A 25,706-nucleotide genomic window follows, 5' to 3' on the forward strand; every position below is an offset into this window, starting at 1 on the left:
AGATTTACAGGCCCCTGGTTACAGAGAGTGGGTCGACGTTCTGGAGTGGACAGCTCGATGAAAAGCAGTCTATATTCAGGTCTAAAAAAAGATAAAATAGACCTATCTGTTAACATGGCACATTTTTACCAAGATAATAGACACATATGAGATACGGTCAGAACATTATGTTGGGGTTCATTGTGATGGCCTGTTTGGGATTTGGATCCCGACTCCTGCTTTGTATAAATAATAAGGAAAGTTCTACCAGATAAACATCCCTTCTACCAGATAAACATCCCTTCTACCAGATAAACATCCCTGTTACCAGATAAACATCCCTTCTACCAGATAAACATCCCTTCTACCAGATAAACATCCCTTCTACCAGATAAACATCCCTTCTACCAGATAAACATCCCTTCTACCAGATAAACATCCCTTCTACCAGATAAACATCCCTGTTACCAGATAAACATCCCTTCTACCAGATAAACATCCCTTCTACCAGATAAACATCCCTTCTACCAGATAAACATCCCTTCTACCAGATAAACATCCCGTCTACCAGATTAACATCCCTTCTACCAGATAAACATCCCTATGTGTGTGTATGTGTGTATATGCTGTGTGTGTATGCTGCGTGTATGCTGTGTGTGTGTGTGTGTTTTGTTGTTATGAGATCAGGGAAAGTCACATTCTAATCCCTTGTAACCCCTTGCTAATCGCTGTTCTTAACATACCTTTGCAGGTCTAGACTGGAGGTAACACTGCCCCTTAGAGGGAATACTGTGTGTGTGTGTGTGTGTGTGTGTGTGTGTGTGTGTGTGTGTGTGTGTGTGTGTGTGTGTGTGTGTGTGTGTGTGTGTGTGTGTGTGTGTGTGTGTGTGTGTCTCAATGATTATCCTGTCTGGATACTCTATTCTCAATGATTATCCTGTCTGGATACTCCTCTATTCTCAATGATTATCCTGGCTGGATACTTCTCTATTCTCAATGATTATCCTGTCTGGATACTCCTCTATTCTCAATGATTATCCTGTCTGGATACTTCTCTATTCTCAATGATTATCCTGTCTGGATACTTCTCTATTATCAATGATTATCCTGTCTGGATACTCCTCTATTCTCAATGATTATCCTGTCTGGATACTTCTCTATTCTCAATGATTATCCTGTCTGGATACTTCTCTATTCTCAATGATTATCCTGTCTGGATACTTCTCTATTCTCAATGATTATCCTGTCTGGATACTTCTCTATTATCAATGATTATCCTGTCTGGATACTTCTTTATTCTCAAGGATTATCCTGTCTGGATACTCCTCTATTCTCAATGATTATCCTGTCTGGATACTCCTCTATTCTCAATGATTATCCTGTCTGGATACTCTATTCTCAATAATTATCCTGTCTGGATACTTCTCTATTCTCAATGATTATCCTGTCTGGATACTCTATTCTCATTAATTATCCTGTCTGGATACTCCTCTATTCTCAATGATTATCCTGTCTGGATACTCCTCTATTCTCAATGATTATCCTGTCTGGATACTTCTCTATTCTCAATGATTATCCTGTCTGGATACTTCTCTATTCTCAATGATTATCCTGGCTGGATACTCCTCTATTCTCAATGATTATCCTGTCTGGATACTTCTCTATTCTCAATGAGTATCCTGTCTGGATACTCCTCTATTCTGAATGATTATCCTGTCTGGATACTCCTCTATTCTCAATGAGTATCCTGTCTGGATACTCCTCTATTCTGAATGATTATCCTGTCTGGATACTCCTCTATTCTGAATGATTATCCTGTCTGGATACTCCTCTATTCTCAATCATTATCCTGTCTGGATACTTGCAGGCCTAGGGTATCTCCCACTCAGTCAGGCACAACACACACACACACACACACACACACGGAACTCCCTACTGGCTCCCACCCATGTTTTGGATTGCCAGGTTTTCTCCATGTAGTTAGATAGATTGAGTGCTGTTACTGTGGCTAGCTGTTGTGGGCGAGGGGGACGGCAGTGCTGGACCGTGATAGACGGCTGGAGGAGGGTGAAGTGCTGGCAGCCCATATATTTACTGCACGGCAGCCAATACCAGGTGTCCCCAATTTCAGGGAGAGAATGATATGTCCCTGTAAACCCATGCACTACTGTACGTACAGCTGATTTTAAATTATTGTTTTATAGTTATTTTTATAGCAGTAGTATCATTGAGAAATAGCTCATAAATAAGGAAGTATGAGAATGGTGCTGGAAGGAACAGCAGACATTTTACGTGGCTCCTGACCTGTTTTTTGAGCAGATTTAAAAATTAAAAATAAATTGTACATATTGTTTCCGCCATTGTTTCCTATGACCCGAAAAAGAGCTTCTCAACATCAGAACAACTATCACTAACCTCCATTTTGGATGAAGATTTCTACTTCAGTGAGTCGGCGGCGCAGGACATACTGCTCACGCCCGGGACCAGGTCCTAATCCCCGACACTCGGGAGAGAAAGAGACGGCGAAATAGAGGCCGACGTGCAGGTACACTGATGAAACTACGGCGGCGCGAGTTAATAATCCACCTCCACCCTGTGTTCTATTGGCGAATGTACGATCACCGGAGAATAAACTGGACGAACTCTGTTCGAGGCAATCGTATCAACTCAAACCAGGAAGTACCAGTGACGTGCTCAATACGGAAGTGGCCCGATGAAGTGGATGCTAAACTACAGGACTGTTTCGCAAGCACATACTGGAATATGTTCCGGGATTCATCTGATGGCATTGAGGAGCATACCAGATCAGTCACCAACTTCATTAATAAGTGCCTCGATGACGTCGTCCCCACAGTGACCGTTCGTACATATCCAAACCAGAAGCCATGGATTACAGGCAACATCCGCACTGAGCTAAAGGCTAGAACTGCCACTTTCAAGGAGCGGTACACTAACCCGGACACTTATAATAAATCCTGCTACGCCCTCCAACGAACAATCAAACAGGCAAAGGGTCAATACAGGACTAAGATTGAATCCTACTACACCGGCTCTGATACTCTTTGGATGTGGCAGGGCTGGCACACTATCATTGATTGCAAAGGGATACCCAGCCACAAGCTGCCCAGTGCGTGAGCCAACCAGACGAGCTAAATGCCTTCAATTTTAGTCATTTATCAGACACTCTTATCCAGAGCGACTTACAGTAGTGAGTGCATACATTTTCATACTTTTTACATACTGGTCCGCTGTGGGAATCAGACCTACAATCCTGCCGTCGCAAGCGCAATGCTCTACCAACTGAGCTACACGCTTCAAGGCAAGCAACACTGAACCATGCATAAGAGCACCAGCTGTTCCGGACAACTGTGTGATCGCGCTCTCCGTAGCCGATGTAAGTAAGACCTTTAACGCATTACCAGGACGCGTACTCAAAGCATGCGCTGACCAGCTGGCAAGTGCCTTCACTGCTTAGTCCCCTCCTGTACTCCTTGTTTTCCTACAACTGCGTGCCTGTGCACCACTCCAACACAATCATTAAGTTTGCCATCGACACAACGGTGATCACTGACGACGATGAGACTGCCAAAAGGGAGGAGGTCAGAGACAACAATCTCTCCCTCAACGTCAGGAAGACAAAGTAGCTGATTGTGGACTACAGGAAAAGGAGGGCCGAACACGCCCCCATTCACATCGACGGGGCTTTAGTGGAGTGGGTCGAGAGCTTCATGTTCCTCGTGTCCACATCTCTAAGGATCTATCGTGGTCCAAACACACCAACACAGTCGTAAAGAGGGCATGACAACACCCCTTCTCCTCAGGATGCTGAAAAGATATGGCATGGACCCTCAGATCCTCGTAAAGTTATTCAGTTGTACCATTGAGAGCATCTTGACTGGCAGCATCATCGCTGGTATGGCAACTGCTTGGCTTCTGACGGCAAGGCACTACAAGCTTTTTTGACTCATCACATACGCTACTGCTACTACTGCTACTGCTGCTACTGCTACTAGTTACTGCTACTGCTGCTACTGTTACTGCTACTGCTACTGCTACAACTACTAGTTACTGCTACTGCTACTACTGCTACTACTAGTTACTGCTACTGCTGCTACTACTGCTACTGCTACTAGTTACTGCTACTGCTGCTACTGCTACTGTTATTGCTACTGCTATCACTACTAGTTACTGCTACTGTTACTACTACTACTGTTACTACTACTACTGCTACTACTACTACTACTGATACTACTACTACCTCGTACCCCTGCACATGGACTCAGTACTGGTACCCCGTGTATATAGCCGAGTTATTACCTGGTACCCCTGCACATGGACTCAGTACTGGTACCCTGTGTATATAGACAAGTTATTACCTCGTACCCCTGCACATGGACTCAGTACTGGTACCCTGTGTATATAGCCAAGTTATTACCTCGTACCCCTGCACATGGACTCAGTACTGGTACCCCGTGAATATAGCCGAGTTATTACCTCGTACCCCTGCACATGGACTCCATACTGGTACCCCGTGTATATAGCCAAGTTATCGTTAATCATTGTGTATTTATTATTATTAATATTATTACGTGTTTTACTTTTCTATTATTTCTCTATTTTCTTTCTCTCTGCGTTGTTGGGAAGTAAGTATTTCACTGTTCGTCCACACCTGTTGTTTACGAAGCATGTGACAGATACAGTTTGATTTGAAGACGCCCATTGTATTTCTGAGCCTGCTGTCTCTGGGTAGGCTACTCCTTCTGTTCCAGGACAGCACATTTAAAATAGAAAGTAGAATGGAGGAGTCCGGCCCCGCGCCGTAATAAAGGAGACAACATCCTGTTCTGTTTCAAATGAGACGAGCACTTCCTCCTGTAGCTGAATAACACAATAATCGTGTACACCACTGAGCAGGTGTGCTGCGTTCGTGACAGATTTTACGCCGAAGGCTTTGAATACTCAAATACACCGAAAATACATATTTAAATGACAAATACACAGGTATTTTTTACCCAGGTCTGAACCCAGTCGATCACTTGCCTATCTATAGCCTAACCTGGTCCTTATTTACTTTATTTTTGTCTCAGTATGAGACAAGCATTAATATAACAGGATGTTACTTCCTCCCGTAGTGATGTCTCAGTATGAGACGAGCATTAATATGACAGGATGTTACTTCCTCCCGTAGTGATGTCTCAGTATGAGACGAGCATTAATATAACAGGATGTTACTTCCTCCCGTAGTGATGTCTCAGTATGAGACGAGCATTAATATAACAGGATGTTACTTCCTCCCGTAGTGATGTCTCAGTATGAGACGAGCATTAATATAACAGGATGTTACTTCCTCCCGTAGTGATGTCTCAGTATGAGACGAGCATTAATATAACAGGATGTTACTTCCTCCCGTAGTGATGTCTCAGTATGAGACGAGCATTAATATAACAGGATGTTACTTCCTCCTGTAGCTGAATAACACAATAACACGGCTGACCCAGATCTGGGACTTGCCCCGCTACAGATCAGTTGGTAGAGCATGGCGCTTTCAACAGACAGGATTGCGGGTTCGATTCCCAGGGCCGTCCCTTGATGTAAAATGTATGCACACATAAGTCGCTTTGGATAAAAGCGTCTGCTAAATGGCATATATTATTACTAGCTTTGCCTGCCTGTTGTCTGTAGCCCACTTTAGGCCTACTAACACAACCGTGAGAGATTAGTTCATCATGATGTCATGAGTTCATTATGAGTCATCGCTCTGGTAACGAGAGAAGCCATTGTGTGGTTTGAAAACGAGGGCCACGTCAAGTGGCGGTTGGGTTAACGGATGTCCCCCGGGTTGTAGAGGTTACGTATCGATGTGTGTGAAGCGAGCTATAATTAGGCTCTGCTTTTTCTACTGTTAAGCTACTTTGTGGAAATGCTCAAATAATTCATATTAAGATATGCTCATTTTTGTTTTCTGTTGTAAACCTTTTCGCTACCGTGTTCCCTAATGAACGCGACCCCATGTTCTATCAGTCCCTGACTGATTTCCTTATATGTGAACCGTGACTCAGTAAAATCTTTGAAATTGTTGCATGTTGCGTTTATATTTTTGTTCAATGATTTGTAATGACCTCCATTTTGAGATAGTAGCAGTGGGATAAGGAGTAGTGCCTCTGCAGTCTGAAACACCTAAAATACGTCATGAGGATCGTATCCCATAGCTTTTCCAACGTTTGACCAGTATTTCTGTTTTTACCTTGAATGCACATGACGCAAACATGTCTCACCTCTCTACAGTATGTCCCGTATTTCTCACCTATTGCCTTCTGTTTCTCCTCTGCAGGGAAATGAAGCAAGTTACCCCCTGGAAATGTGCTCGCATTGTAAGTGTCTTTGATTTACTAACTGCCGTTTTTAGTCGGGCACATTCTTAGTCAGGCACATTCTTAGTCAGGCCATTCTTAGTCAGAAAATAAAACCTCCTCCCTCTGCCCTCTCCTACTTTTGCTTGTCTGAGCTTGCTTGCTGTATCTATTTCCTCAGACTAGCCAACATTATCATAGAGCTTCGTACGCTCAAAAGAAACCCAGCCAAAAACACAGACAGCATAGATATATAGATTAAACTAAGGCGACACTGAGGATCTCAGCCAGGCGTTCTGCTGGAGCCAGGGGAGACGCTCAGGGACAAGCAAGCAGCCTGAGGAGAGACTTAATTAGTCGGGGATATTTCCAGCTCCGTAAGGACCCGCCCCTCTTCCTCTCCCCACAGACTATGCTTCTCCCCCAACCTTCCTCTCCCTATCAACAGCTGTTCACCTCATCAGCCAGACAGGCAGAAAAAGAGAAAGACAGAAATAGAGACAGACAAAACAGACTGATGGTCCCAATTCTCTCCCTAGCCCTTGTCCTTGGCCATGTTTGTTTGCAATATGGTTGAAGCTCCACTCCACTGCTCAGACAGACAGACAGACAGACAGACAGACAGACAGACAGACAGACAGACAGACAGACAGACAGACAGACAGACAGACAGACAGACAGACAGACAGGCAGGCAGGCAGGCAGGCAGGCAGGCAGGCAGACAGACAGACAGACAGACAGACAGACAGACAGACAGGCAGGCAGGCAGGCAGGTACACAGACAGGCAGGCAGGCAGGTACACAGACAGACAGGCAGGTACACAGACAGGCAGACAGACAGACAGATACTCCCGTGACTAGCCCTCAGCCCAATTACTATTCTTCCTCCTCCTCCCCACACTTGTTCACTTCCCTGAAGGATTTGAAAAGCTTTAGGAATTGAACCTCTTTTCCCAGCTCCAATATCCATCATGAGCTAATGGCTAACGCACTAAGCTAAATGTGTAGCATCTTTGGTCAAGGAACTCTCGTCTCAGCTGGCTGGTGGCCTGCTGCTGGGCTGGGGGCCTGCTGCTGGGCTGGGGCCTGCTGCTGGGCTGGGGCCTGCTGCTGGGCTGGGGCCTGCTGCTGGGCTGGGGCCTGCTGCTGGGCTGGGGCCTGCTGCTGGGCTGGGGCCTGCTGCTGGGCTGGGGCCTGCTGCGGGGCTGGGGGCCTTCTGCGGGGCTGGGGCCTGCTGCTGGGCTGGGGCCTTCTGCCGGGCTGGGGCCTGCTGCCGGGCTGGGGCCTGCTGCCGGGCTGGGGCCTGCTGCCGGGCCGGGGCCTGCTGCCGGGCCGGGGCCTGCTGCCGGGCCGGGGCCTGCTGCCGGGCCGGGGCCTGCTGCCGGGCCGGGGCCTGCTGCCGGGCTGAACCAAGGTTGTGGGTCACATGACATTGAATGCGTGAGCTACTTTAGTTAAACCCCTGAAGTTCATTAGTTATGCTTTAGTTAAACCCCTGAAGTTCATTAGTTATGCTTTAGTTAAACCCCTGAAGTTCATTAGTTATTGAGCCTCACTGTTTGCAGCTACTATGTCAACTTCACCCAAAGACACATCTGTAAAGTTAGGCTTTTATCAATCACCACACCCCGACCAGTACAATAGATTCAGCAGGTTATGACACTTTATGACCAGGCAAGTGTACACACACACGGGTGCTGTTGTCGTCATTTTCATGACATTTTCTCTTGGATCACTGAGAATAGGCTCTGTACTTTATTTCATAATTATTATTATGTTTTATTTTTTTTAATTTTTTTTTTACAGATATTATGGATTTTACTACAATTTCTACAACTACCAACTCAAAAATGCAACAAAAAAAAGTCCAAAACAGTTAAACAAATCTATTTATAATATTTTTAACATTGCTTCCCTAATGAATAATTCTTTATTACAGAGTAAAACATAGCACATAATTTTTTTTACATTTAAAATTAAATTATTAACATTTACATTTAAATTAAAACATTAACATTTATTTAGCAATTTACCTCATTACTGTAACACAATTATTTTTTTTCTAATATTCCCTAAATATTTGGGTGCGTTACGGTAATGACAAGCAGGTCTCAGAGATTAGAATGTATGTTACGGTAATGACGAGCAGGTTTCAGAGATTAGAATGTATGTTACGGTAATGACGAGCAGGTCTCAGAGATTAGAATGTATGTTACGGTAATGACGAGCAGGTCTCAGAGATTAGAATGTATGTTACGGTAATGACGAGCAGGTCTCAGAGATTAGAATGTATGTTACGGTAATGACGAGCAGGTTTCAGAGATTAGAATGTATGTTACGGTAATGACGAGCAGGTCTCAGAGATTAGAATGTATGTTACGGTAATGACGAGCAGGTCTCAGAGATTAGAATGTATGTTACGGTAATGACGAGCAGGTATCAGAGATTAGAATGTATGTTACGGTAATGGCGAGCAGGTTTCAGAGATTAGAATGTATGTTACGGTAATGACGAGCAGGTATCAGAGATTAGAATGTATGTTACGGTAATGAGTGTTGCATAATTTGCCATTGGAAAAACTGTACTGAACTCTATCAGAGATTCAGTAACCCAATACATTATCAAACTGTACTGAACTCTATCAGAGATTCAGTAACCCAATACATTATCAAACTGTACTGGTCTCTATCAGTGATTCAGTAACCCAATACATTATCAAACTGTACTGATCTCTATCAGAGATTCAGTAACCCAATACATTATCAAACTGTACTGATCTCTATCAGAGATTCAGTAACCTAATACATTATCAAACTGTACTGAACTCTATCAGAGATTCAGTAACCCGATACATTATCACACTGTACTGAACTCTATCAGAGATTCAGTAACTGTCATGCCCTGACCTTAGAGATCCTTTTTATGTCTCTATTTTGGTTGATCAGGGCGTGAGTTCGGGTGGGCATTCTATGTTTTTGGTCTATGTTTTCTATTTCTATGTGTTTGGCCGGGTGTGGTTCTCAATCAGAGGCAGCTGTCTATTGTTGTCTCTGATTGAGAACCATACTTGGGTAGCCTTTTCCCACCTGTGTTTTGTGGGTAGTTGTTTTCAGTTTTTGTGTCTGCACCAGACAGAACTGTTTCGCTTTCGTTCTCCTGTTTGTTGTTTTTGTTCGATTTTTTTATTTTTTATTAAATCATGAACACTTTAAACGCTGCACCTTGGTCCACTCTTCCTTCAGCCCACGAGAACCGTTACAGTAACCCAATACATCACCAGACTGTACTGGTCTCTATCAGAGATTCAGTAACCCAATACATCATCAAACTGTCATTTGTTAATCCCAAATTACTTACATAATACAAAAATCACTGATCTGAATTCGATTTACTAAAATACCCTTTATTTCAGTATTAATTGAAATGCATTCCATGTGACTACCTCATGAAGCTGGTTGAGAGAATGCCAAGAGTTAGCAAAGCTGTCATCAAGGCAAAGGGTGGCTACTTTGAAGAATCTCAAATATAAAATATATTTTGATTTGTTCAACACTTCTTTGGTTACTACATGATCACATATGTGTTATTTCATATATTTTGATGTATTCATTATTATTATACAATGTAGAAAATAGTCAAAATGTGTCCAAACTTTTGACTGGTTCTGTATTGAATTGGATCCAATGGGCAAACAGCATAACACAATATGCCTATAAAGTATGTAAATATATGGGATATGGACCAAATACTGTCTTGGGATATTAAAGAACAGTATATAGGTAGGTGCTAAAACAGGTACTCATGTCAAAATGGGGGATATCCTCCTTTAAGTGGGGAAGTCAAGGCGTCCGCATGCTTCCCAGCTGAAACAGTTCAGAAGAGTTTGTGCATATATTATGATGACATTTTGTGACGTTTTAGTTCGTTTTGGACTTCGTTAAGAGTTTTCTTTCTGCTGTTTGGGCACACAACATTTTTTCTCAAGGCCAGCCAAAGTTCGGGAATCTAAGTGTACGCTCTTTCGTCCGTATTTGGTCCACTGAATGGGATTCTTCAATAAGGTCTGTTGAATTCGGCGCATGTCACTAATAAAATTCCATTTGATTTGATTTGAGTTTCATGTAAACTTCAACTAGTTTTTATGATTTATGGACAAACTACAGCAACATATCTTATTTTATTCAATTAAGTTAGGTTTTTCTAAAGTAAAATGATATAAAATTACCAGAGAATCTAATCCAGACGCATTTTGATAATGACAATTTGGGTTGAAAAAAAATAAAAAATCCAGGTGAAAATTTACAATGTAATTTAAAATAAGACAATTTGCCAAAAACTAGATCTTTGTCTTCAGAATGACAGTTGATTTTTGCAAATGCGTCAGGGTTTTGTAACTCAATTTGCTACAGACATGTTTAAAACTGGTTTCATGAGAATCACCCATACAGCAGTCAGTACCTGAAACAGTCTCTGTCTGTTTGAGCCTCCAAAAATAACCATGGAGTTCCTTGTTGCTAGGGGTTTCCCAGAGCCAGAGCAACGGTTGTCAAGGGGAGGGGAGCAGGTTTTTTCTCTCATGACCACACTGCTATAAATACGGAACGATGTCTCCATCTCTCAGCCTGCGACACACACACACACACACACACACACACACACACACACACACACACACACACACACACACACACACACACACACACACACACACACACACACACACACACACACACACACACACACACACAGCAGCATTCATTAACTGCATGCCTTTGGTGTCATCCTGACTGGCCAGATATCAGATTTCACTAATGTACAGAGGCCTGATTCACCTCTGACCCCTCCACACACTGGCCTAGATGAGGGTGAAGGAGAGTGGGAGGGAGAGAGAGAGAGAGAGAGACGTAACCTACAGTATATAACCTACAGTATATAGCCTACAGTATATAACCTACAGTATATAGTCTACAGTATATAACCTACAGTATATAGTCTACAGTATATAACCTACAGTATATAACCTACAGTATATAGTCTACAGTATATAACCTACAGTATATAGCCTACAGTATATAACCTACAGTATATAACCTACAGTATATAGCATACAGTATATAGCATACAGTATATAACCTACAGTATATAACCTACAGTATATAACCTACAGTATATAGTCTACAGTATATAACCTACAGTATATAGCATACAGTATATAGCATACAGTATATAGCCTACAGTATATAGTCTACAGTATATAACCTACAGTATATAGTCTACAGTATATAACCTACAGTATATAGCATACAGTATATAACCTACAGTATATAACCTACAGTATATAGCCTACAGTATATAACCTACAGTATATAACCTACAGTATATAGCATACAGTATATAGCATACAGTATATAACCTACAGTATATAACCTACAGTATATAACCTACAGTATATAGTCTACAGTATATAACCTACAGTATATAGCATACAGTATATAGCATACAGTATATAACCTACAGTATATAGCCTACAGTATATAACCTACAGTATATAACCTACAGTATATAACCTACAGTATATAGTCTACAGTATATAACCTACAGTATATAGTCTACAGTATATAACCTACAGTATATAGTCTACAGTATATAACCTACAGTATATAACCTACAGTATATAACCTACAGTATATAACCTACAGTATATAGTCTACAGTATATAACCTACAGTATATAGTCTACAGTATATAACCTACAGTATATAACCTACAGTATATAACCTACAGTATATAACCTACAGTATATAGCCTACAGTATATAACCTACAGTATATAACCTACAGTATATAGCATACAGTATATAACCTACAGTATATAACCTACAGTATATAGCCTACAGTATATAACCTACAGTATATAACCTACAGTATATAGCATACAGTATATAGCATACAGTATATAACCTACAGTATATAACCTACAGTATATAACCTACAGTATATAGTCTACAGTATATAACCTACAGTATATAGCATACAGTATATAGCATACAGTATATAACCTACAGTATATAGCCTACAGTATATAACCTACAGTATATAACCTACAGTATATAGTCTACAGTATATAACCTACAGTATAGCCTACAGTATATAACCTACAGTATATAGCCTAAGTCTAATATACAGTGCATTCGCAAGTATTCAGACCCCTAGACCTTTTCCACATTTTATTACGTTACAGCCTTATTCTAAAATGGATTAAACCGTTTTTTCCCCCTCATCAATCTACACACAATACCCCATAATGACATCACAATACCCCATAATGACATCACAATACCCCATAATATCAAAGCAGAAACAGGTTTATATACATTTTTGCAAATGTATAAAAAAACTAAAAAACGGAGGGACCTCCCGAGTGTCACAGCGGTCTATGGCACTGCAGTGTTAGAGGCGTCACTACAGACCGGGTTCGATCCCGGGCTGTATCACAACCGGCTGTGATCGGGAGTCGCATAGGGCGGCGCACAATTGGCCCAGTGTTGTCTGGGTTAGGGGAGGGTTTGGTCGGGAGGGGCTTTACTTCCGATCCCAGCCGGTTGTGATACAGCCCGGGATCGAACCCAGGTCTGTAGGGACACCTCTAGCACTGCAGTGCCTTAGACCGCTACGCCACTCGGGAAGTCCTTTCTGAAGCCACTCCTGCGTTGTCTTGGCTGTGTGCTTAGGGTCGTTGTCCTGTCGGAAGGTGAACCTTCGCCCCAGTCTGAGGTCCTGAGCGCTCTGGAGCTGGTTTTCATCAAGGATCTCTCTGTACTTTGCTCCGTTCATCTTTGCCTCGATCCTGACTAGTCTCCCAGTCCCTGCTGCTGAAAAACATCCCCACAGCATGATGCTGCTACCACCATGTTTCACCGTAGGGATGGCGCCAGGTTTCCTACAGACGTGACGCTTGGCATTCAGGCCAAAGAGTTCAATCTTGGTTTCATCAGACCAGAGAATCTTGATTCTCATGGTCTGAGAGTTCTTTAGGTGCCTTTTGGCAAACTCCAAGCAGGCTGTCATGTGCCTTTTACTGAGTGGCTTCCGTCTGGCCAACTCTACCATAAAGGCCTGATTGGTGGAGTTCTGCAGAGATGTTAGTCCTTCTGGAAGGTTCTCCCATCTCCACAGAGGAACTCTAGAGCTCTGTCAGAGTGACCATCAGGTTCTTGGTCACCTCCATGACCAAGGCCCTTCTTCCCAAATTGCTCAGTTTGGTCTGGCGGCCAGCTCTAGGAAGAGATTTGGTGGTTCCAAACTTCTTCCATTTAAGAATGATGGAGGCCACGGTGTTCTTGGTACCTTCCCCAGAAATGTGCCTCGACACAATCCTGTCTCGGAGCTCTACGGACCATTTCTTCGACCTCAAGGCTTGGTTTTTGCTCTGACATGCACTGTCAACAGTGGGACCTTATATAGACAGGTGTGTGCCTTTCCAAATCATGTCCAATCAATTGAATTTACCACAGGTGGACTCCAGTCAAGTTGTAGAAACATCTCAAGGATGATCAATGGAAACAGGATGAACCTGAGATGTATTTTGAGTCTCAGAGCGAAAGGGTCTGAATACTTATGTAAATAAGGTATTAAAAATTTTTGGGGTGATATTTCTGAACCCACTGTCTTAGCGACGCTATTACCCGTGCTCTACCAGCAGGAATTTAAGCCACTATCTTAGCGACGCTAGCACCCGTGCTCTACCAGCAGGAATTTAACCCACTATCTTAGCAACGCTAGTGTAACCGATGTGAAATGGCTAGCTAGTTAGTGGTGGTGCGCGCTAATAGCCTTTCAATCGGTGACGTCACTTGCTCTGAGACCTTGAAGTAGTGGTTCCCCTTGCTCTGCAAGGGCCGCTGCTTTTGTGGAGCGATGGGTAACGATGCTTCGTGGGTGACTGTTGTTGATGTGTGCAGAGGGTCCCTGGTTCGCGCCCGGGTCGGGGCGAGGGGACGGACTAAAGTTAAACTGTTACACTGGCACCCGTGCTCTACCAGCAAGACTTGAACCCGCTATCTTAACGACGCTAGCACCCGTGCTCTACCAACTGAGCTACAGAGGACCACAACTCTGTTCCGCTTGCTCATACTGATGGACTCAAACACGTTGTCTGACTAAAACCAACAGCCCAGTTTCCTGCTCCTAGTACAGGCTGCGCTATTCAACCATGTTTCTGACACCTAGCCTTGAACAGGACGTTTAAGGACGTGTTGTGTGTACTAGAGGTCGACCGATTAATCGGAATGGCCGATTAATTAGGGCCGATTTCAAGTTTTCCTTTATTTAACGAGGCAAGTCAGTTAAGAACACATTCTTATTTTCAATGACGGCCTAGGAACGGTGGGTTAACTGCCTTGTTCAGGGGCAGAACGACAGATTTTTACCTTGTCAGCATAGGGATTCAATCTTGCAACCTTACGGTTAACTAGTCCAACGCTCTAACCACGTGCTTCACGAGGAGCCCTTCTGTTACGCGAATGCAGTAAGAAGCCAAGGTAAGTTGCTAGCTAGCATTAAACTTATCTTATAAAAAAACAATCAATCAATCATAATCACTTGTTAACTACACATGGTTGATGATATTACTAGTTTATCGAGCGTGTCCTGCGTTGCATATAATCGATGCAGTGCGCATTCGCGAAAAAGGTACCTAACCATAAACATCAATGCTTTTCTTAAAATCAATACACAGAAGTATATATTTTTAAACCTGCATATTTAGCGAAAAGAAATCCAGGTTAGCAGGCAATATTAACCAGGTGAAATTGTGTCACTTCTCTTGCGTTCATTACACGCAGAGTCAGGGTATATGCAACAGTTTGGACCGCCTGGCTCATTGCGAACTAATTTGCCAGAATTGTATTTAATTATGACATAACATTGAAGGTTGTGCAATGTAACAGGAATATTTAGACTTATGGATGCCACCCGTTAGATAAAATACGGAACTGTCACGTTCCTGACCTTATTTCCCTTGTTTTGTATTTATTTAGTATGGTCAGGGCGTGAGTTGGGGTGGGTTGTCTATGTGTTGTTTTCTATGTTGGGGTTTTGTGCGTTCGGCCTGGTATGATTCTCAATCAGAGGCAGCTGTCAATCGTTGTCCCTGATTGAGAATCATACTTAGGCAGCCGGGGTTTCACGTTTGGTTTGTGGGTGTTTGTTTCCTGTGTTAGTGTTTGTGCCACACAGGACTGTTACGGTTAGTTCGTTTGTTATTTTGTATCGTGTATTGTTTTCGTGTATATTAAATATCATGGAAACTTACCACTCTGCACATTGGTCCTCCGATCCTTCTCGCCTCTCCTCGTCCGATGAGGAGGACGAAATAGACTACCGTTACAGGAACAGTTCCGTATTTCACTGAAAGAATAAAAGTTTTGTTTTCGAGATGATAGTTTCCGGATTCGACCATATTAATGACCTAAGGCTCGTATTTCTGTGTGTTATTATGTTATAATTAAGTCTATGATTTGATAAAGCTGTCTGACTGAGCGATGGTAGGCACCAGCAGGCTCGTAAGCATTCATTCAAACAGCACTTTTGTGCATTTTGCCAGCAGCTCTTCGCAATGCTTCAAGCATTGAGCTGTTTATGACTTCAAGCCTATCAACTCCCGAGATGAGGCTGGTGTAACCGATGTGAAATGGCTAGCTAGTTAGCGGGGTGCGCGCTAATAGCGTTTCAAACGTCACTCGCTCTGAGACTTGGAGTAGTTGTTCCCCTTGCTCTGCATGGGTAACGCTGCTTCGAGGGTGGCTGTTGTCGATGTGTTCCTGGTTCGAGCCTAGGTAGCGGCGAGGAGAGGGATGGAAGCTATACTGTTACACTGACAATACTAAAGGGCATCCAATAGTAAAAGGTATATGAAATACAAATGGTATAGAGAGAAATAGTCCTATAATTCCTATGATAACTACAACCTAAAATTTCTTACCTAGGAATATTGAAGACTCATGTTAAAAGGAACCACCAGCTTTCATATGTTCTCATGTTCTGAGTAAGGAACTTAAACGTTAGCTTTCTTACATGGCACATATTGCACTTTTACTTTCTTCTCCAACACTTTGTTTTTGCATTATTTAAACCAAATTGAACATGTTTCATTATTTATTTGAGGCTAAATTGATTTTATTGATGTATTATATTAAGTTAAAATAAGTGTTCATTCAGTATTGTTGTAATTGTCATTATTACACTTTTTTTTTTAAATAATCGTCAGATTAATCGGTATCGTCTTTTTTTGGTCCTCCAAGAATCGGTATCGGTATCGGCGTTGAAAAATCATAATCGGTCGACCTCTAGTGTGTACAGCTATGTCTGTTCTGATAGCTCTTGAGTTATGACACCTAATAAGGCTGTGTTTAGTCAGGCAGCCCAACTCTGATCTTTTCTTTCTCACTAATTGGTATTTTGACTGATCAGATCAGCTCTGTAAAAGATCTGGTGTGAAAAGATCTGATGTGATTGGTCAAAAGACCAATTAGTGGGGAAATAAATATTATAATTGGTCTGCCTGTGTTATTGCAGCCATAGTGGTATGAGCCAGACTCAAACACACAAATGGTTTAGAGAAGACATTTTAAGTATGGAGTAACAAGGTATCGCTTTGGGTCCTCAAATTCAAATCTAGACCTCAAAGCCAGTTCCACTGCTTTACTTCCTTCTTCTCATTTAATGAGGCGGGGGGCGGGGGGGCAGTATACTGGGTCACGTGACCATGGTGTGTCTGAATAAGCTTATATTGTAGTTAGTATCTATGTTATTACAGGGCTTACGTCTGTTGGTGTACCAGGTCTGTATCAGGTCTGTTGGTGTATCAGGTCTGTTGGTGTATCAGGTCTGTTGGTGTACCAGGTCTGTTGGTGTACCAGGTCTGTATCAGGTCTGTTGGTGTATCAGGTCTGTTGGTGTATCAGGTCTGTTGGTGTATCAGGTCTGTTGGTGTATCAGGTCTGTTGGTGTATCAGGTCTGTTGGTGTATCAGGTCTGTTGGTGTATCAGGTCTGTATCAGGTCTGTTGGTGTACCAGGTCTGTTGGTGTACCAGGTCTGTTGGTGTACCAGGTCTGTTGGTGTATCAGGTCTGTTGGTGTATCAGGTCTGTTGGTGTATCAGGTCGGTGTAGGTAGGGGGGAAGTCAGTAGTCCCCGTCTACATACCTCTATCATCAGGTCTGTGTAGGTATGGAGGAAGTCAGTAGTCCTCGTCTACATACCTCTATCATCAGGTCTGTGTAGGTAGGGAGGAAGTCAGTAGTCCCCGTCTACATACCTCTATCATCAGCTCTGTGTAGGTAGGGAGGAAGTCAGTAGTCCTCGTCTACATACCTCTATCATCAGGTCTGTGTAGGTAGGGAGGAAGTCAGTAGTCCCCGTCTACATACCTCTATCATCAGGTCTGTGTAGGTAGGGAGGAAGTCAGTAGTCCCCGTCTACATACCTCTATCATCAGGTCTGTGTAGGTAGGGAGGAAGTCAGTAGTTCCCGTCTACATACCTCTATCATCAGGTCTGTGTAGGTAGGGAGGAAGTCAGTAGTCCCCGTCTACATACCTCTATCATCAGGTCTGTGTAGGTAGGGAGGAAGTCAGTAGTCATTGTGTATGTGGGTACAAGGTTTGCTGGTTGTCTAAACATGCATGTGTTAATGTGTTGCATGTCTATATTCCAGGAGATCTAGGTAAGCTGATACTGTTTACAGATGGCTGGTTTATTGAGGAAATTTCTACTTGCAATTACCGAGATATGTGGTTGTCTTGCCTACCTTGGTTGAATGTAAGTCCCTCTGGATAAGAGGGTCTGCCAGTTAAATGACCTAACTGTAATGGAACCTCTCTGCTCCCAATGTGTACTGTACGTTTACCTAACTGCCTGGTCTCTCTCTTCTCCTCTCTCTCTCTCTCTCTCTCTCTCTCTCTCTCTCTCTCTCTCTCTCTCTCTCTCTCTCTCTCTCTCTCTCTCTCTCTCTCTCTCTCTCTCTCTCTCTCTCTCTCTCTCTCTCTCTCTCTCTCTCTCTCTCTCTCTCTCTCTCTCTCTCTCTCTCTCTTTCTCTCTCTCTCTCTCTCTCCTCCAGTCGATGCTGATGAGATTAAGCGTCTGGGAAAGAGGTTTAAGAAACTGGACCTAGATAACTCTGGATCCCTTAGCGTGGAGGAGTTCATGTCCCTGCCAGAACTCCAGCAGAACCCGCTGGTCCAGAGGGTCATCGACATCTTCGACACCGATGGAAACGGAGAAGTGGACTTCAAGGGTAAGCCAGAGCCAGAGTAGCCTGGTCCCAGATCTGTTTGTGCTTTTTCCTATTCCATATGGAACAGACTGGCACGCACCCAGGCTAGACACAGAGTACTCCACACTTTAAATGCTAAAATGGCTGAATATTAATAATATATTAATAATATGTATATAATAGGCTGGTTTGAGAGATGAGCTAGCAACTGGAAGGTGGCGGATTCGAATCCTGGGTCTGACGGGGAAAATCTGGAGGGAAATGAGATGCCAACTGTAGAGTTGCTGGTATCAAATCGTAGATGTCATTGCCTGCCGTTGTGCCCCTGAGCAAGGCACTTAACCCCCCACAACAACTGATCCACGGCGCCCGGTGTGGCAGTCCCCTGTTCCAACCTCTCAACCTGTGAATATACAGTGCATTTCCACATTTTGTTACGCTACAGCCTTATTCTAAAATAGGTCACCCTGGGCCATTATCAGACAGAAAGTCCTGGTCTAGGTCACCCTGGGCCAATATCAGACAGAAAGTCCTGGTCTAGGTCACCCTGGGCCAATATCAGACAGGAGGACAATAGACCCTTTTACCAACACCGACGTCACTGGTCTGATACTATTGGCCTTGATTTCAGCAATTGATCTTAAATCCAAAGACATTGTTAGGCCCAAGCATTTCTTCACCAGTAAAACGTAAACATTCCATTATAAATTGTTCTGGGTTAAGGTAAATGTATCAAAACAAATATCAAATATCAATATGTGTGCATAGCCTTGTGTTCAGGTGATTTCCCACCAGATTAACATAATAAATAGCAACAAAACACCATATATGTAATAGAGGGACGGCAGGTAGCCTAGTGGTTAGAGCAAGGTAGCCTAGTGGTTAGAGCAGGTAGCCTAGTGGTTAGAGACAGGTAGCCTAGTGGTTAGAGACAGGTAGCCTAGTGGTTAGAGACAGGTAGCCTAGTGGTTAGAGCAGGTAGCCTAGTGGTTAGATACAGGTAGCCTAGTGGTTAGAGACAGGTAGCCTAGTGGTTAGAGACAGGTAGCCTAGTGGTTAGAGCAAGGTAGCCTAGTGGTTAGAGACAGGTAGCCTAGTGGTTAGAGCAGGTAGCCTAGTGGTTAGAGCAAGGTAGCCTAGTGGCTAGAGACAGGTAGCCTAGTGGTTAGAGCAGGTAGCCTAGTGGTTAGAGACAGGTAGCCTAGTGGTTAGAGCAGGTAGCCTAGTGGTTAGAGCAGGTAGCCTAGTGGTTAGAGACAGGTAGCCTAGTGGTTAGAGCAGGTAGCCTAGTGGTTAGAGCAGGTAGCCTAGTGGTTAGAGCAGGTAGCCTAGTGGTTAGAGACAGGTAGCCTAGTGGTTAGAGCAGGTAGCCTAGTGGTTAGAGCAGGTAGCCTAGTGGTTAGAGACAGGTAGCCTAGTGGTTAGAGCAGGTAGCCTAGTGGTTAGAGCAGGTAGCCTAGTGGTTAGAGACAGGTAGCCTAGTGGTTAGAGACAGGTAACCTAGTGGTTAGAGACAGGTAGCCTAGTGGTTAGAGACAGGTAGCCTAGTGGTTAGAGACAGGTAGCCTAGTGGTTAGAGCAGGTAGCCTAGTGGTTAGAGACAGGTAGCCTAGTGGTTAGAACAGGTAGCCTAGTGGTTAGAGCAGGTAGCCTAGTGGTTAGAGACAGGTAGCCTCGTGGTTAGAGCAGGTAGCCTAGTGGTTAGAGACAGGTAGCCTAGTGGTTAGAGACAGGTAGCCTAGTGGTTAGAGACAGGTAGACTAGTGGTTAGAGACAGGTAGCCTAGTGGTTAGAGACAGGTAGCCTAGTGGTTAGAGCAGGTAGCCCCGTGGTTAGAGACAGGTAGCCTAGTGGTTAGAGCAGGTAGCCTAGTGGTTAGAGACAGGTAGCCTAGTGGTTAGAGACAGGTAGCCTAGTGGTTAGAGACAGGTAGCCTAGTGGCCTTGTTCAGAACAACAGATTTTTACCTTGTCAGCTCAGGGATTCAACCTTGCAACCTTTCGGTTACTACCTGTCTCTAGTGGTTAGAGCAAGGTAGCCTAGTGGTTAGAGACAGGTAGCCTAGTGGTTAGAGCAGGTAGCCTAGTGGTTAGAGACAGGTAGCCTAGTGGTTAGAGACAGGTAGCCTAGTGGTTAGAGCAGGTAGCCTAGTGGTTAGATACAGGTAGCCTAGTGGTTAGAGACAGGTAGCCTAGTGGTTAGAGACAGGTAGCCTAGTGGTTAGAGCAAGGTAGCCTAGTGGTTAGAGACAGGTAGCCTAGTGGTTAGAGCAGGTAGCCTAGTGGTTAGAGCAAGGTAGCCTAGTGGCTAGAGACAGGTAGCCTAGTGGTTAGAGCAGGTAGCCTAGTGGTTAGAGACAGGTAGCCTAGTGGTTAGAGCAGGTAGCCTAGTGGTTAGAGCAGGTAGCCTAGTGGTTAGAGACAGGTAGCCTAGTGGTTAGAGCAGGTAGCCTAGTGGTTAGAGCAGGTAGCCTAGTGGTTAGAGCAGGTAGCCTAGTGGTTAGAGACAGGTAGCCTAGTGGTTAGAGCAGGTAGCCTAGTGGTTAGAGCAGGTAGCCTAGTGGTTAGAGACAGGTAGCCTAGTGGTTAGAGCAGGTAGCCTAGTGGTTAGAGCAGGTAGCCTAGTGGTTAGAGACAGGTAGCCTAGTGGTTAGAGACAGGTAACCTAGTGGTTAGAGACAGGTAGCCTAGTGGTTAGAGACAGGTAGCCTAGTGGTTAGAGACAGGTAGCCTAGTGGTTAGAGCAGGTAGCCTAGTGGTTAGAGACAGGTAGCCTAGTGGTTAGAACAGGTAGCCTAGTGGTTAGAGCAGGTAGCCTAGTGGTTAGAGACAGGTAGCCTCGTGGTTAGAGCAGGTAGCCTAGTGGTTAGAGACAGGTAGCCTAGTGGTTAGAGACAGGTAGCCTAGTGGTTAGAGACAGGTAGACTAGTGGTTAGAGACAGGTAGCCTAGTGGTTAGAGACAGGTAGCCTAGTGGTTAGAGCAGGTAGCCTAGTGGTTAGAGACAGGTAGCCTAGTGGTTAGAGCAGGTAGCCTAGTGGTTCGAGACAGGTAGCCTAGTGGTTAGAGACAGGTAGCCTAGTGGTTAGAGACAGGTAGCCTAGTGGCCTTGTTCAGAACAACAGATTTTTACCTTGTCAGCTCAGGGATTCAACCTTGCAACCTTTCGGTTACTACCTGTCTCTAGTGGTTAGAGACAGGTAGCCTAGTGGTTAGAGCTGTTGTAGTAACCGAAAGGTTGCAAGGTTGAATCCCTGAGCTGACAAGGTAAAAATCTGTTGTTCTGAACAAGGCAGTTAACCCACTGTTCCTAGACCAGTTAACCCACTGTTCCTAGACCAGTTAACCCACTGTTCCTAGACCAGTTAACCCACTGTTCCTAGACCAGTTAACCCACTGTTCCTAGACCAGTTAACCCACTGTTCCTAGACCAGTTAACCCACTGTTCCTAGACCAGTTAAACCACTGTTCCTAGACCAGTTAACCCACTGTTCCTAGACCAGTTAACCCACTGTTCCTAGACCAGTTAACCCACTGTTCCTAGACCAGTTAACCCACTGTTCCTAGACCAGTTAACCCACTGTTCCTAGACCCGTTAACCCACTGTTCCTAGACCAGTTAACCCACTGTTCCTAGACCAGTTAACCCACTGTTCCTAGACCAGTTAACCCACTGTTCCTAGACCAGTTAACCCACTGTTCCTAGACCAGTTAACCCACTGTTCCTAGACCCGTTAACCCACTGTTCCTAGACCAGTTAACCCACTGTTCCTAGACCAGTTAACCCACTGTTCCTAGACCAGTTAACCCACTGTTCCTAGACCAGTTAACCCACTGTTCCTAGACCAGTTAACCCACTGTTCCTAGACCAGTTAACCCACTGTTCCTAGGCCGTCATTGAAAATAAGATTTTGTTCTTAACTGAGTTGCTTAGTTAAATAAAAAATTATAAAAAAAGACATTCCTAAGTGACCCCAAACTTTTAAACGGTATATGTATGTCTTTCAGAGGGGTTGGAATAAAGCGGAAGTCGACGTTTAGTTGATGATTAACGTGATCTTAATTATTACATTAAATATTCAGGCATTAATCATGCTCATGACAAGTCTCACAATGCAATGATGGCATTATAATGCATTCAACCTGTAGGCTTTAATTTAAATAAATCGCTCTATATATGATTCATTTATCTTCATGCCTCTCTCTTTTTTATATATTTCACCTTTATTTAACCAGGTAGGCCAGTTGAGAACAAGTTCTCATTTAACAACTGCGACCTGACCAAGATAAAGCAAAGCAGTGCGACACAAACAACACAGAGTTACACATGGAATAAACAAACGTACAGTCAATAACACAATAGAAAGATATGTATACAGTGTGTGCAAATTAAGTAAGGAGGTAAGGCAATAAATTGGCCAATAGTGGCGAAGTAATTACAGTGATAGATGTGTAGAAGAAGACGTGCAAGTAGAAATACTGGTGTGCAAAAGAGCAGAAAAACAAATATGGGGATGATGTAGGTAGTTGGTTAGTTGGATGGGCTATTTACAGATGTACAGCTACAGCTGCAGATGTAAAGCTGCTCTGACAGGTGACGCTTAAAGTTAGTGAGGAAGATATAAGACTCCAACTTCAGTGATTTTTACAATTCGTTCCAGTCACTGGAAGGAAAGGCGGGCCAAATGAGGTGTTGGCTTTGGGGGTGACCAGTGAAATATACCTGCTGGAGCGCGTGCTACGGGTGGGTGTTGCTATGGTGACCAGTGAGCTGAGATAAGGCGGAGCTTTACCTAGCAAAGACATTTACATTACATTTAAGTCATTTAGCAGACGCTCTTATCCAGAGCGACTTACAAATTGGTGCATTCACCTTATGATATCCAGTGGAACAACCACTTAAAGACTTGGTCAGGTCAGTGGTGACCTGGAGCCAGTGGGTTTGGCGACGAATATGTAGCGAGGGCCAGCCAACGAGAGCATACAGGGTAGTATATGGGGCGTTGGTGACAAAACGGAGGGCACTGTGATAGACTGCATCCAGTTTGCTGAGTAGAGTGTTGGAGGCTATTTTATAAATGACATCACCAAAGTCAAGGATCGGTAGGATAGTCAGTTTTACGAGGGTATGTTTGGCAGCATGAGTGAAGGAGGCTTTGTTGCGAAATAGGAAGCCGATTCTAGATTTAACTTTGGATTGGAGATGCTTCATGTGAGTCTGGAAGGAGAGTTTACAGTCTAACCAGACACCTAGGTATTTATAGTTGTCCACATATTCTAAGTCACAACTAGATAACCTTAACACAAGACAGTCACAACTAGGTCACCTGAACACAAGACAGTCACAACTAGATCACCTGAACACAGGACAGTCACAACTAGATCACCTGAACACAAGACAGTCACAACTAGATCACCTGAACACAGGACAGTCACAACTAGGTCACCTGAACACAAGACAGTCACAACTAGATCACCTGAACACAAGACAGTCACAACTAGATCACCTGAACACAAGACAGTCACAACTAGATCACCTGAACACAAGACAGTCACAACTAGATCACCTGAACACAGGACAGTCACAACTAGGTCACCTTAACACAAGACAGTCACACCTAGATCACCTGAACACAAGACAGTCACAACTAGATCACCTGAACACAGGACAGTCACAACTAGGTCACCTTAACACAAGACAGTCACAACTAGATCACCTGAACACAAGACAGTCACAACTAGATCACCTAAACACAAGACAGTCACAACTAGATCACCTGAACACAAGACAGTCACAACTAGATCACCTGAACACAAGACAGTCACAACTAGATCACCTGAACACAGGACAGTCACAACTAGATCACCTGAACACAAGACAGTCACAACTGGATCACCTAAACACAGGACAGTCACAACTAGATCACCTGAACACAGGACAGTCACAACTAGATCACCTTAACACAAGACAGTCACAACTAGATCACCTGAACACAGGACAGTCACAACTAGATCACCTTAGGCCCAGATTAAATCCGGACCGCTGAAGATCCACGTTATATAGCGTGATTGATGTTTAAAGGTAATTTGCGATTGATCCGACATATGCTGCGTTCTAAAAGATGCAAAGCCCGAAAAGGTGCGATGGGATTTAATTTAGTAGTAGTCTGCTGTTGTGTTTACAAAGAGAGATGTTCATTAGACTTATGCATGCATAAAGTACTGCATTTGCATGTGATCACTCCCATAGTGCATTTAAAAAGTCTAGCATCGGCTGCATACAAGCAGTCATATAAAGTCTGACTCTAAACCATCTCTCCCCCCCCCCATCAGAATTCATCGAGGGAGTCTCACAGTTCAGTGTCAAGGGGGACAAGGAGTCAAAGCTTCGGTGTAAGTAGACAAATCTACATCCTCTCCATCTACACTACTTCCTCTCCATCTCCACTACTTCCTCTCCATCTACACTACTTCCTCTCTATCTCCACTACTTCCTCTCCATCTCCACTACTTCCTCTCCATCTCCACTACTTCCTCTCCATCTCCACTACTTCCTCTCCATCTACACTACTTCCTCTCCATCTACACTACTTCCTCTCCATCTACACTACTTCCTCTCCATCTACACTACTTCCTCTCCATCTACACTACTTCCTCTCCATCTACACTACTTCCTCTCCATCTACACACCGTTTCACCATACAAAGTTAAAACGATGTGTACTACAAAGACAAAACCAAAGCGCTATGTGGTTGTTTATTCTGTATTTACACACGTTGCTGCTTCCATCCCCTCCTCCAGTCGCCACAGTAGAAAACAGAATGCCTAATGGCATTAATGATGACGCATTCTCCAAAACACCAAACCAAAGCTCTGTGTTCAAACCATTGTTGTCTATTTACACACACATTCCTGCATTCTCCCCCCTCCACCTCTTTCTCCCTCCGCCACCCCCTCTCCCTCTCCCTCCCTGACCCCTTTCCCTCTACCCTTCGCCCTCCCTGACCTCTTTCCCTCTACCCCTCTCCCACCCCCCTCTCCCTCCATGACCCTGATCCCTCTACTCCCTCCCTCCACCCCTCTCTCTCCCTCCTCCACCTCTTTCTCA

General features: G+C 43.8%; 1 protein-coding gene across 1 annotated transcript in view; it reads left to right on the forward strand.

Moving 5' to 3' along the window:
* Positions 1–25,706, forward strand: part of LOC139580315 (calcineurin subunit B type 1-like) — a 47,483-nt gene that overhangs the window by 11,653 nt on the left and 10,124 nt on the right. The window contains exons 2-4 of the mRNA XM_071408860.1: positions 6,311–6,350; positions 18,446–18,622; positions 24,932–24,991. Coding sequence (XP_071264961.1) covers positions 6,311–6,350; positions 18,446–18,622; positions 24,932–24,991 — 277 coding nt within the window. The remainder of the gene's footprint in view (positions 1–6,310; positions 6,351–18,445; positions 18,623–24,931; positions 24,992–25,706) is intronic.

This window comes from Salvelinus alpinus, chromosome 7 (assembly GCF_045679555.1).
Source record: "Salvelinus alpinus chromosome 7, SLU_Salpinus.1, whole genome shotgun sequence".
NCBI lineage: Eukaryota > Metazoa > Chordata > Actinopteri > Salmoniformes > Salmonidae > Salvelinus > Salvelinus alpinus.